Source organism: Metopolophium dirhodum, chromosome 1, assembly GCF_019925205.1.
Source record: "Metopolophium dirhodum isolate CAU chromosome 1, ASM1992520v1, whole genome shotgun sequence".
Taxonomy (NCBI): Eukaryota; Metazoa; Arthropoda; class Insecta; order Hemiptera; family Aphididae; genus Metopolophium; species Metopolophium dirhodum.
This window is the reverse complement of record NC_083560.1, coordinates 104,579,943-104,595,171: the sequence shown is the minus strand read 5'-3', so window position 1 is coordinate 104,595,171 and position 15,229 is coordinate 104,579,943. Positions and strand designations below refer to the sequence as shown.

Sequence of the window (15,229 nt, the reverse complement as noted above, 5' to 3'; positions counted from 1 at the left end):
GCTGCAACTGCAGATCAATCTGACCCGATTCACTTTTTTCCCACAGCGTATTATTTGTCCTTCGTGACACGACTTATTAGTTGATTTCTAAATTAATCATGCACAAAAATACCGGATTTAAATGCTCCAAACACATTACCTAGGTACTCGCTACTCACAGTTAAAATATATTATATTTATAGGAAATTATAGGGAACACCGATTACATGCCTAACCCACACGGGACGCACAGGTACTACACAATAAAATTCGTATATTATTAATTATGTAAGCCCCAAAGAGGAAACATATTGTTTTAATCTCTCCTTTCTCGGCGCTATATGTGTTAGACGTATATCCATAATGTATAATATATGTATTCGAACGGCGTGTTATCGCTATCCGATTGTACACACACACCTGTAACATTTGTCTCGGTGGAGATTTGAACACGAGTGATGTGTGCCGTATCCCATTATAATACGCATGATGGGATAATATATAATATTTGTAGAGGATGCACGCCACGATAATGATAATAATAATAATGATAATAATAATAATAATAATAATAGTATTACGTTTGTCCGGGGCTAAAGTTTTGGTCGTCACGCCTTATTGTTATATTATGCCGTACAACAACATAACACGAACTCGTCTCCAGACGGTATAACAATAATAATATTGTCGTAACCAGAATCACACACACCCGATTATAATATTATATACAGGGTGATTCGCCGAGCATGCTCAACCCGACTTTTTTTCAAATCATAACGGACCTTTTCACCGTAAAATGTTAAACCGATGATTCAAAAAAAAAAAAAAATTAGGTAACTATATCAAAATCAAAATTTAAACGAGAGTTAGGTATTGGAATGTATTCACTATAAGGATAATAGTCCTTGAAAATGGTCTTACAAAAATGTAATATAGATGTAAAATTGGGTCTGCTCTTTATCATACCCAGACAGTTTTTAAAAATTATGAAATGCTGATGAATATTATTAATTGCCATCATTTTAATTGATCATAGCCTTCATATTAGCATCCAAACATATACACGACACACGTGTTACCTATTATTCTCAGTTTACCTACACGCAAGTAACTCATAAACTACTAGTTCAAATTTCGATTTAGATAGATATGTCGTTCCTACCTGGTACATGGACATTTTCTGAAAAGGCATCCACAGCTTTTGAATGTACGAGTTTACCTACGGATAATGCTCATTAGAAATAAAGAAGTTGATATATTGTATCGCTTCGGGATGATACGGGTCATTAAATAGAGCATAAAATACTCAAGTACTAACGGTCCTCGGTTATGTATACTTACACAAATTCCCAAAAATAAGAATTTGAATAAATGGACATTATTAAAGAGTGAGGAGAATGGGCTTGAACGTGCTCGGTGATTCACCCTGTATATATGAAAGCTACGAAACGGGCTCTAAGGGTACGTTACGACGTGGAATCGTCGTAATATATAATAACCCTTGTCCGTCTGCGTTCATCGGTCATCAGGTAGCGCGGGTGGGGAGGTCCCGCGAGAGGTTTTGAATAATATATTATTATACAGTATTGTCGTGTTGCGGGGGGGGGGGGTGGGTCTTGCTGCGCGGAGTTGGGGGGAGGGGCGGTTGTTGTGACGATCGTTGACACCACAATAGATTAAGGATCGAGAATCTCGAGGTCAAGATCCTGCCCGAGGTCAAGGCACCGCAGCTGGTTTCTGGGGTCAAAAATCCCGACCGTCGTCGCAGCATCAGCTCATAATCAGCTCTATGTATAATACGCAATCACTGGTGCTCGTCTTGCAGACGACTTAACCGTATAATAATAACATAATATTACTATATAATGCTAATAATGTTTTTAACTAATATTATATATATCGACGGATAAAAAATAAAAATTTTAAGTATAATATTATGTAAGTGACGATTAAAATGAAGTAAAATAATATTTTCATTTCTATACATACACGGACATCCCGGACCGCGGTCCAAGGGGGAACTTTTCCAGTATATATCCGCGGTCGGGACGCCGAAGATGGTGGTCGCTCGTCGTGACAGACTTTCAACGTATATATATCATATGAAATAGTATTATAATATTATTATACTTTACCGCGATCGTCTGTCGTGTGCAACTCGCAATCCGCCGCCAGTGCGACGATGATCTCGGCCGGGGAGGGGAATCGTCGTGTCCGGAAATCGATAGTACCTAATGTGCGCTGTCGAGTCGGTTTACGGGAAAAAGCGAAAGCGTACGATGACGGCCCGCCGGTGGGAAATCGAACGCCGCGTGTTTATTCGCCGTTAACTGTTTATTTATCGTTTTGCCAATAGTATTATATACCTCTATATCTATACCTTATATATTATTATTAGAAGTGTTTTTTTTATTTTTAACGGCCGTCACGATCTTAACTTTGACTTTAACGAGCCGTCATCGCGTCATCGTAAATATCGGGTGCGTGCGTAACACGTCCGGTAGGAAGATTACGTGAATAACGCGTTCGGAGCACACCCGCGGCACTATACCGCGGTATAAATGTCGGTATGTTGGGTATATAATATAGTCATATAGACACTCTCTGCTGCGGTTATCGGACGAGATTATTTACCATTATTATTATTCAGTTGTGTAACGCAATCAGGACCGGAACGGGTGTGTGTGTGTGTGTGTAATACGGCGCTGCGAAAAACCCGCCCGGTGCAGTGTAGGTACACAACGCGCGCGCCGTTAACGGGACAAACCGGTAAGCAACGCGGAGCCGCTCGACCAGACTACTCGCTGCTTTCATATTATTATTGTTGTAGTTTCGTGCCTACCTTTACGAATATTATTATCGTTTCTCTCCGTGTAATACCTTACGGTTTGCGCAAGAAAACACGTTTTTCCCCTTTCGTATCGTAATAAAAATTGTCATCACTTATGACATTATTATTATTATTATTATTATTTACGTCACTTTATAATATATTATTATATCCTAGTGGCATAACGGCGTTTGTTTGAACGTCGTTATTATCATTATAATATATATTATCAATAGTATAATAGGACACGTACATCACCCGCACCCACAACTACCACCCCCCTCCCTTCCACACCCACATGGCCCACCCATCTATAAGGGCGCGGACACTAACCTTTGACGTCTTCGGGCTGCGAGACCAACAGGTCTTGGAGTCCGTTGGGCCCACCGCCGAACGGCGCCTGGAGCGTTCCCTGGTCAATGGGATCCCGGAACACGAGCCGGGGACTCCTGGGCCCCATGGACGGTGGTGGTTGTTGGACCGGGTACTGGGGTAAGTAGCTGAAAGGCTGTTGCTGTTGCTGTGATAGAAGGCCTGGTGGCACGGCGGCTGGCGACCACGGGTTGTTGTTGTTGTTGATGATGTTGTTGTATGCGGGTGGCGGTGCGTCGTGCGTGGGCGGGAACCTGAGGTACCGGCGCCGGAACTCGGCGGAACGGTCCCATGCGGTGGCCGCCGCGCCGTTCCGCTTGTGGTGGTACGGGTCCGCGGCGTACCGGTAACGCCGACGGCGGTTTTGCTGTTGCTGCAGGTCGGCGGCCAGCGAGGGCCCGTACTGTTGCTGCTGATATCGGTGGTTGTTATTATTGATATAGTTGTACGGTCGGATCATTCCGTTCGGGTATGCAGCCACCGCGGAACGCCGGAAACGCTTACGCCGGTACAGCTGTTTGGATGCCGACAAACGTGCCACTGAAAAGTCTACAGCCGTGTCCGCGGTGTCTGCAGCTGTGTCCGTGGTATCTTCAGCCGTGTTCGCGATGTCTGCAGCCGTGTCCGCGGTGACAGCAACGGAGCGTCGGTACCGCTTGTACCGGAACAACTGCTTGTACGTGGATGACTCGGCTGTTGAAGGGGCTGGAGTACGACGGAACCGCTTCCGCCGGTACGACTGTTTGGACGCCACCGAGGCCATTAGCTGGGCATACAGGTCTCGGTGTCGCGACGACTTGACGGCCATCTTAAACAACCGGTTGTCGTGATTGCGCTTGTTCCGCCGGATCTTGGACTTGTCGATCGAGCACATCTTGCACGCGGTCGAGTTACCGGCAATCATGGGAACTGGTTCGGTAAGCGTCGTCACGTTCTTCAGCGGGTCGTCCACGTACTGCCAGTCCTCCACGTGTTCATCGAACTTGCTGGGTTTGCCGACCGCCGACTGCCCGGCCGTCTCGTTGCCGCCATTCGTCAGTGGCGATTGCGTCGGGTAATCAGCAGTGGCGGCGATCCACGATGATGGGGACGACGACGACGACAGTTCAGAAGTGGACATGACTGTCGTTGTTGTCGTGCCGTTGTTATTGTTGTTATTGTCGGACCCGAGACATCGATCGGCCAACAGCATAACCGCGGCCAGGGTGGGTAAAAACACTAACAAACACCTGTAAAAATGATTTAACAGATTTAACGACCGATACATTATGTTGTAGGTACAAAATGTAAAGAAATTAGGTAAAAATGTATTACGTCACAAGTCATGCAAACGATATATTTTTTTAAAACCGTTTCACGCAAAAAAGAACCTGTTGCTCTTTAGCAAAAAAAGTTATTTCATCGTTATAAAATCCGTTGTTTTTGAGTTTTTCAACTTAAATAAAACTTTAAATAAAATAAATCTGTTGGTCACACATAATATCATACCATGTTATAAGAGACATCCGACCAAAACAACAATGCATTATAACATATTTGTATTTTTCATTTAAATAAATTCATACATTAAGTAATCCGTAAACTATAATATATAGGTATTTTAGGGTTTTGATCGTGAGAAATAAATTGGTGTGCGATTGGTCATTAGTTATTGCCAATATTTGCCTACAAGGTACAAACAAAAATTAGCGCTGGAGGTGATATGCATGTGCATTGTGCATACAATGACATCAAGATACCTAAAAACTAAATTCTTTACTCGTGAAACATTTGTTACTTATTATTGCGAATATAATATTAGAAAAAGATACGAAAAACACACCCGCCTGCATCAGATGCGCAGACAAATCGATTTTGTGCCTATTTATAACGTTATTTGTTATTATTACTGTCATCATCAGTTTTTTAATATCAACGCTGTATCATCTATAGAGTTTTCCTACACCCAGACCACGGTGTGGATTTTCGTATTATTTTATTTATTTTTCTTAAATATACTGTAACGCCATAATTTAGAATAATATTTTCTATTTCTACATAGTCAGTCTCGTACACGGTTGTATAAAAATCTAACCACCCCCTCCCCACACCGTACCAACATTTTTATACATTAAAATAGTACGTCGAAAATCGATAATGTTTTTGTTCAAATTTGAAAAGGCGAATTTTTTTATGTAGGTACTTGTATTATAAAAATGTTCCATTATCCGTAATAATAATATTATTTGTGTGGATATCACCGTCTTATTTATGACAAGTCAAAGTTAAATCCGGGTCCTTATAAATGTTAGTGCATACAAACGCCGCATCAGAGGTAAATTAAAGTCGTCCACTGCAGGTGCCTGATACGCTATAATAATACACTGTGCACTCGGAAATCATGACAATAATAATATATCGGAGGAAGGTATATTATAATATTAATTTACTATAGTTACCTCAGACGGTTGCATCTCGGTGACATGGCGAACATGGCGCGAATATTACGAATGACCGGTGTCAACGCGAGAACGCTCCAGCCATTTATTTATGTGAAAATTAAATATAATACCTATGCGATATTATGTAATTGGTTACGTGAAAATTAATTTGGAAATAAAATTATTTTATAAAGCTCGATCGATAGAAAAATGTAAAGATTTTTTTTTTTTAAATAGAAACACGATTCCTCGGACACTAATTTACTATAGGAAAATGATTACGTCGATTTGATCGTTATTCGCGAACTGCTACAGAAGACGGTTGCGGACCGGAAGACGACGTAGAACTAGTGATGTGTTCTCGGGCCGGCATGTCGGCACGAGCGGACAGATCGGACTGATGCGTTCGGAATCGGACTTGGTGCTGCTGTTGGCCGCGGACCGTCGCGTCGTCGGGACCAAACTCCCACCACCGCCGCCGTCGCGGGAGCGCAGTGCCGACGGCGGTGGCGACGGCAGTGGCGACAAAAAAAAATATGAATAATGAGGGAAAAGGGAAAAAAATCACCGGGCCCATATATTACAGCTATAATAGTAGAAATACAGCTGCTGCACCGGGAACGGAAGGAACGAGAGGAAGAAGAATGAGAAGAAAGAGGAGGAGGAGGAGGAGGAGGAGAAGGAGAAGGAGAGAAGAAAGAAGAGGAATATAAGAAGAGAAGAAGAAGAGAACGCGCGCGCACTCGCACACACAAGTGAAAACCACTTTCATTTGTTATAAACTTTCTTTTGCAAGGTCAACCGAGGACCGGCATTGAAAATCCGACCCCCCCCCTCCCCCGCCCCCTCACTCACCGACAACCCTACTCCGGTAACGCGTATGTTATTGTATATACCTACCTATTACTTTACGCTACAACTCTGCTGGCTTATAATAATAATAATATTATTATACTCATCGCCGCCGCCGTCTGTTACGACACACACCAGACCGGCTGTTGTTTAGGTATGTGTGTGTGTGTGTGTGTGTGTGTGTGTGTACCTCTGTCTTAATGTGTGTGCACACAACACGAACATACGATTTTCGTAAACACTTTCACTGTGTGAGTATATAATATAATAATATAATGTGATACGCGTTGTATATTGTAATGATGATAATATGCGCACGCGGCACGCCGAATGCATGATATAATATTATATAGGTACATATAGTATAATATTGTCGTGCAGACCACATTGATCGGACTTATGGATAGACCATCCCTAAAGGGTATAAGAATTGTCACTTTCTTTGTATGAACGAAAAAAAAAATGCAGGTATCTATAGAAATGTTGTACACCTATAGCAACGTCCGATGGTTTTCAAATCGGTCCGGGTGGCTAGAATGAATTGCTGTCAGTGGTGCTGCGTTTATTAAAACAGTATGTAGTTATGGCGGGCTGAATGGGATGATGCGCAGATCATAAATTTGCAAGCGGCAGATATAAAAGACTTATAAATGAGATGGACTGCGGGACGAACTTTGTGATGCGGCGGATTACGATACATGCGGGAGGACTTGGTAGTAGCTGCAAAGGTCTCTTGTAATAATCGAGTTATTGGCTCATAGGATGTGCACACGGGACGACATAATTATTATCAACAATTACGTGTATCGTATTGTATTATACGACGTGGATCAATAATAATAAATAATAATCAATAGGTACAACTCGCAAATTATATATTATTAATCGGTTTCAATACTGCAACCATGAGAAATAGCGTGAAACACACCCTCATAACAGGACGTCAGAGCGAAAATCTGGTAGGGGTGTCATTCCTTTAGATATAATACGCAACACAAAAATGTATCTTGTATGACCTAAGTACGTTATATTTCATCGTATAATATGAGTATAATCGCATTAATCAAGCATCTATTACTTGCGCTTATTGTTTAACTATCATTTAGATATGTTGTATTATATTATATACTTACCTATAATCTACATACACAATAAACAAAACAAGAAAACAAAAAAAATAATAAATTAAAGTTACTATACGTATTTTACATTGTTCTTATTTTTATATATTATACTTTATTTATTAATAATTATTATTTTAACTTACATTTTTAAATTTATTTAATAACCTTTAACTAGGGCTGGGATTTTGATGCGATGTCTGATGATTTCTGATGTCTTAAAATATACCTTGGTAGTATTGTTGTAGTAATAATAATAATAATAATAATAATAATAATAATATTTCATTATAATATTTAAGGTTAGGTTACAGTGCCTACATTTGTATGTGTATAATGAGTTTTAGGTGATACTAATATTATTTTAATGTTAAAATAATCAACCTATAAATACCTAGTTTTATTTAGGAGTTTTTGACAAATTTAACACATTTTAGGCATTTTTTATGTTTTTTACGACATTTTTGAAGTTCTAGAGTATTTTCACAAAATATTAATTTTCTTCTACTACCTATGTCCAGGTATTAACGAACGTGAGTTATAAAATCATTAATCACTAATCAGTTATTAATTTATTATATAGTACAACGTGTTTCACGAGATAAACTCATATACAAGAATTACGTCACCGGTAATTTAAACCAGATCAACTACAGAAACTACTTGCTTGAATAAAAAACTTTTTTTTAATATAAGTATCATGTTTTTTTTTATTAGTATCAATAAATACATTTTTATAGTGTTTTTTTATGCGATTTTTTTGATGTTTTTTACGATATTATAATTCCGCCTCTACCTATAACTAAATATATATAATCAAATATTTCTTTAAAAAAAATGTGGGATAGAGTACATGTGAAGACTTGGCCTTTTGCCCCTCCCAGGATCCGTCTCCATCCACATATAGGCATTAAGAAATAATGAATAGTCCATTTCAGCTCATCATACGGAAAGAACATGAAAATATCTTGAGGCTATACCATAGAGAGTCAATAGTACAAATAGTTAACAGTATATAATAAGGAGTCCCTATGTCAGAATGAGAGACATTGATAAAAAACAGTTTCTCTCTTCCCCATTAGGGCACGCGAATCGACCTCTATTTTGCAGTTATTATATTATGGGCCGTGGCCTATCCATTCTTCGATATACACATAATAAACCCATCACGTGCGTGTATGTATACTTAACAGGAAGAGACCTGCATTGGTTGCAAAAGGAAGGAGGTTTAAGGACGTCTGCAGCCGATTTGTTGATACAATAATGATATGTAATTAAAATATAATATAATATGGATATAGGCCGTATTTTATGTCACGGGGGGACTGGCCGGGAAAAACGCGATCAACCGGGTCGACGCATCACGACTATAATATAATATTACAATGTGTATGATATATAACAAGACAATAACGTATTATAATGTATAATAATAATGGTAATCAGACGCCATATCATTATTAGGTATGAATTATTATGAAACGAAAAAAAAAATCGCATATTTGATAGTTACAAAACAACATTGTTACAATAATACTATTATATGGCGGTTGAAAAAAAAATTGAAACCTATGGTTTTTTTTTGTTTTTACGTAAACCACACGTACAAAAAAAGAAACCAAAAACCAAAAATTGACTTTTCACGCGGTTATTGTCCTGCCTGCCCGCATCATCATCGCAAATTACACGACCGTCGCTTTTCTGCAGACCACAAGTCATACTCGTTATTGTTATGTTATTGGTTTTCCTCAGGCAATCTCCCAATATCTGCAGTTGGTAGTGAGTAGGTATCATTATAATAGTTGGGTTAGGATGATGTTCACCACACGTTATGTTTCCTTTTAGTCCTGCACACGTAATATTGCAGATAAAATTATAAATCCGTTTGGTATGATGTAGCAACAGTTGTTCATTTTAACTTACATCAACAAATTATAGTTAATACAAAAATGCATCTTTTTGTTTTTGACGATTTTTTTTTTTATAAACGAATTTTTTTATTAGGTATACATATTATATATTATAATATGTATATACTATGTATTAGGTAATTTATTGTAAAATGTAAATTATTTTATTTTTTTTTGAGCTTGAGCCCGGGAACTATGGCCATTGGCTTTTTTTTCGCTTGTAGGTTGTTTGTAGGGGGGGAGGAAATGTTGGTTGAAACACGTTTGTATGTGTGGCAATGATTTGTTACAAAAAATCCCGGGTGGTCACCCATCCGGGAGCTAGAAATACTCAGAGGGTTTCTGTAATTGAGTGTACGGACCGCGCCACAAATTGTAAACATTGTAAGTCACATAATATAATATATGTATTGTAACATTATGAAAAAATTTAAATTAAAATCATGAAAAGTTTAATATTACCTACCTACTTACCTATTATAAAAAATTAAAAACCAATAATTTTATTAAAGATTATATTAGTATTATTTTATCAACAACTTATTATATATAATATTATAATATAATTAAATTATTATAGTTACTGATTGTTAAAAATATAATATTTTGAACAAAAAATTAATAATACAATACTATTGCAATGCATTTTTAGAAGTTTTAAGGTCATAATCATAAACATCCTCACCTTAATTGCCTAATATTATTACAATAAATTATAATAAAAATAGTGTTATTACCAAGCATTATACCTATAGTGGTAGCTTTGAATTATTTTTTTATCTTTGTTTCTTTCTTATTTGTATTGTTCTTTAAAATATCCATCATACTTTGATAGTTTGTTTGTATTCGCCATCACACGTATGACGCTGCAATCCAAACATAGTTATTTAATTTGCCTTAAGAATATCATAGCCTATTTCAAAAGGTACCTAATACAAAAGGTTGTATAGTGAATTTATACATTGAAAAGGATGGCGTATTGGTTATAAGTTATAACATTGCAAATTAGGATTTTCAACGATAGGAGGAGTAAATGTTGCCGTCAAACTATGTATAAGTAACCTACACCTATTTTGTCAGTTTTTGCAAGCGTATGAAATTTGCGACTGGCGCCAAAAATAACCAAAAAAATAAAAAATGTAATTTATATCACACATAAAAATTAATTTTGGCAATTTGTGCCATTTTTTATTGATGCAATTGGCGCCACATAAGACTAGACTCACCAAAAGTAAAATAAAAAAAAAATACAATCTAATTGTAATATTGCAAGATATACGTATTGTGTATAAATTAGTAATAAAATTTCAGTTGATAAAAAAATATGTGAAAATCAGGAATATTCATACGCTTGCGCTGACTTAAATTTCTGGCGATGCCTGGAACAATATTAGTGCCCCCGCATATTTGGACAGTGCTTCTAAATTTTTTTACACCTACATTTTTGTAAATTAAAAACTGTGTAATATTTATAAGTAGGCAGTAGGTACATTGGGTCAAGTTGTATGTACACACTGCAATAATGTGGTCATTTGTAAACATATATTTTTTAAGTTAAAAATAAAATATTTAATTCTATAAAATAAATAAAGACATAAATTTATATGTGTTGCGTAAACAGTTAACATTTATTGAAGAGCAGTTCGCGATCTTTCATTTGACAGTGACTTATAAAAAACATATAATTCGTAGATGTATTAACTTATTAATGTCTGTATATAGTTATTGTACACAATGCTTTTGTCAGATGAATAAAATTGGTTTAGTGGTACGCGCAAATGTTTTTAATTTCATTACACTATCAGGACAAATAAAATTTCCATGATCTCCACGAACATATAATATTATCATAATAATATATGCATTATAATTTATAATAAAACGTATACACAAATCTTGCCATGTCCCTAAAAAATTTCCGGTCGAGCCTAGGGTTCGCCCAGTGCCCACGCCTATAAGAATATTATTATAAATTATTGTTTAATTATTGTTAATGTTATCAATAATTCATGATATATTTTATTTCCGTGTTATGTGCTGTAACTGATGTGAGCTCACTGTCTCGCTCAGTAAATTTATAAGGTATATTGCATTAATTAAAATTGAAAGTGGTGGCACAGATTACATAACATGCCATTTCGTTTTCTACCGTAGCGAAGATTACCAAAATTAGTGATTAGATGTGGCGCTAACTACATGCTGTTATATATACTGTAGAGGAAATTACATATAATATGTGCACTTAAATGTAGTTATTGTTGGTACAAATTACGAGTACCTACTAAAATTGGCACAAAATCTCATCTTCAGTTTTTGCACCTTCAAAACAAAATCGACGAGTGTATTTAAAAAAAATGAAATTGAGCTGTTCGTGTAGGTATATATTATTTTTTCCAAGGAGTTATAAGAACCAAATACCAATACGTTGAATTAACCAGTTAACATATAGCCAGAACCACGTCACTGGTTTTAACACCTATGCCCACCTACCTGCCAAATTGTTAAATTCGTCACTCGTCCACACCACGTGTATACCTAAACAATGCCCGTGTGTGTGTATGTGTAATAATGTGCATAAGTGTTTATCGCCACGAGGAACCACGGTTGACCGTCTCCCGTCGCCGGGGAATAATGAAAGTTTATAGTAATATTATATATTATTATTATAGCGTGTGCTGCAGTGCAACAGACGTCGTTTTACGGCGGTAGAAAGTCATAATAATATACACTGTTTGTACCATAATATAGACTGTTGCGGCAAATCGACGAGGCGCCCACGCGTGTTGTGCTAAACACTATTTTTGTATATAATGCATAACACACGGGTACATAGGTAATAACTCCGATCGTATGTAAACTGCATGTAACACCGCTATGATGATGATGATAATAATAGTAATAATAGTATAATTTTCCGATAAAATATTATACATTATTTAGGTATACCTACGTACGAATTTGTTTATCAAACTATGGCGTTTAAACGGTCTTAGATCCACACGTCTTGTATTTTTACCGGTAAATAATCTCATAATGTAAATGTATATTTGTTGTAAATATTTCAAGCCAATAACCCTAGCAGTTGTGGCTCAAAAAAAAAAAAAATAGCACTAGGACTAACAGTAAGAAAACAAGGGTCCATAGATTTCAAACCGTTGAACTCCATCGTATTTTTAGGGCCGTTCTCACAGTGTCCGGTTAAAGTTAACAGTCATTAATTAACCGGCCGAATTCTGCCGGTAATAAAATCTGTAATCAGTCTGTTAGCGTTAACCGACACTTTACCGGACATTGTAAGAAGGGCCCTTATAATATTATTTTATTCGACTTAGGCACTATAATTATTATTATTGTTTTCATATACGAATAAGACGTATCAACTGATATATAATATTATATCGTCAATCGTTGGCACACTTTTGTATTATCCGGTACCTACAACATTATGCATGATGCAACAATAATAAATTGACAATAGTACATTAAATTTGTTGGACTTGCAATACAATAACACATTCTATATAATATTATTATGTTACAACGTGGAAACGTCTATATATAGGCATTATATTCGCGACGATAGTATAATATTATATTGTATTTGCAATCCGATAAATGTTGAGTCTTAAGTATAATGATAATTACAATCATTTTATCATATAGTATTACCGTCTTACAAAATCTGCGGAATAATATTATATTTATTGCCTTCGACGCACAAATCAAATCTCAGATATTTTTATTTTCAAAATGTCTCAAATTTTTTTTATGTCTGCCCACGTGCAGCATATTATAATATACCCGTGGGAAACTGGCTATTATTGCAAAGGTAATGTTGTTTTTTTTTCAAGTTTTTAAATATTACATACTATCGCAAACTGCACCGTCTGCACCGCATGATGTATACATAATAATTATCATGTTAGGTACCTACTATAGATACCTATCATTATAAAGAGCGCCGTTTGTCGTCTTAGGGACGAATTGAATAATATAATGAATTGCACTTAGCGGGCACGACGAGAACACACAAAGCATCGTTTTTTTTATTATTTTCTTTAAATCTCGGCGCGCGCGCGTGAACTAAACTCTGTTCGTGTGAAAAAATGTGTGGACGGATTGAGAAAAAAAATAAATAAGAAAGCGTGAACCGCTCGAAAATTAAGTAATGTGTCGACGATTGCAGAGAAGAACATTCGATCAAAATCGTATGCATGCTTACTGAATTGAAAAACAAAAACGGTTAAATTCGCCGAACGGCTATGTAAAATAGCGGTTTAAATTGTACGTACACGCGTAATATTATATCGTTGTGTCCTATTCCCGTCGCGCATAATAAAGAAGAAAAATCGAGAGAATCATAAAAAAAAAAAAATAACCTCATGTGCAGGTATTTGCCTTAATATTATTATATACTTTTATACCTACTCAACAACAGTAATAATTCGCACGCACACTTGCAATATTGTGGTGTGTGTGCGTGAATCTCTGGGGATCCCGATCCCGAGTTCCGTGGTAAAAATATTTAAAATTACCTTGTCCAAAATGTGTTGATAATAATATTGAAATATTCAGGATATCATCATCATCTGGATGGAATTGCCATTGTCGTTTACACATTAATATAAACCAAAAAATAATAATCAACCACAAGTGTAAGCAATCTTGGTATTGTAATGAATTTCGAATTTTACTACGATGTACATAATAATATTGTAGGTACTTCCAATAAGGAGCAAACATAATTCGCATGATAACATTATAATTATTATTTGCAGTTTACGACAATTTCAAAAGGTAATTTTCCAAATAATATTCTAATGATTGATAAAAATGGACTTTATCATTCGATTTCTATTTACTTTAATTTTTAATCATACCATTATTATAGACTGGTGATGGATGTTATAGCAAACAAATAATTTATGTTTAACGCATGGGAACGAGGACGGCATTGAAAAAAAAACTAACTCTGATCAGGAAATAATATAATTTCACTATATAATGTCAATGGTTAATTTTAATTGTATAATACTATCACAATTTTTTAAACATTCAAATTCTCAGTAGACTGTACTTATAGCTCGAAATAGTTGTTTTTAATTTTTATCAATGTGGTATGATATATATTTTCAATAAATTATATAAATTTACAATGTGTACATACCTAATCAGTTATCTTAACTAACAAACACATTTAATTTAAATGATGAATACATTTGCATTTCCATATTTTATTAATATTATTGTGTGATTGAAAATATTATTTCAATTGATTTGTGTTTATTGGGTAGCTTCGTGCTGTAGTAATAAATAAAAATATAATAGGGGGAGAGGTGGACGAGCGGTCTAACGCGACGGATTCGGCACAGCCGGTCCGAGTTCGATCCTCGACCACCGGGTGGCATTTTTCTCCGTGCAAGTCACGGTGTCCGGAGAACAAGTGCCGCCATCCCCCCACCCGGGGCACGGCAGAAACCTACGGGTACCCCATTAGAAATTCTGCCAAAACACAACACACACGTGTACCAACCTACCCAATATAAAAACCTACAGTGCCCTCCCCCACACCCAATGGCCTATGTTGCCGCGGGTTACCAAAAAAAAAAAAAAATATAATATTTTGTTAGATATGGATCATGATAATGTTTTACTTTAACTTTTAAGAATATATTATAGCACATTTAATATTATTATTTTTTACGATTTGTTCAATATAGGTATACCTTTTATAGAGTATAGATA

The 15,229-nt window shown here is 36.3% G+C and overlaps 1 protein-coding gene across 2 annotated transcripts in view; it reads right to left on the bottom strand.

The window, feature by feature from the left end:
• The window catches only part of LOC132933472 (uncharacterized), a 35,254-nt gene extending 29,211 nt beyond the window's left edge, over positions 1–6,043 (bottom strand). The window contains exons 1-2 of one of the 2 annotated variants that reach the window (XM_060999744.1): positions 5,620–6,043; positions 3,143–4,410 (exon numbers count right to left, since the gene is read on the bottom strand). In XM_060999744.1, coding sequence (XP_060855727.1) covers positions 3,143–4,410; positions 5,620–5,654 — 1,303 coding nt within the window. In that variant the 5' untranslated portion in view covers positions 5,655–6,043. The remainder of the gene's footprint in view (positions 1–3,142; positions 4,411–5,619) is intronic. The other variant, XM_060999745.1, reaches the window with a different exon arrangement.
• Positions 6,044–15,229: the final 9,186 nt, after the last annotated feature.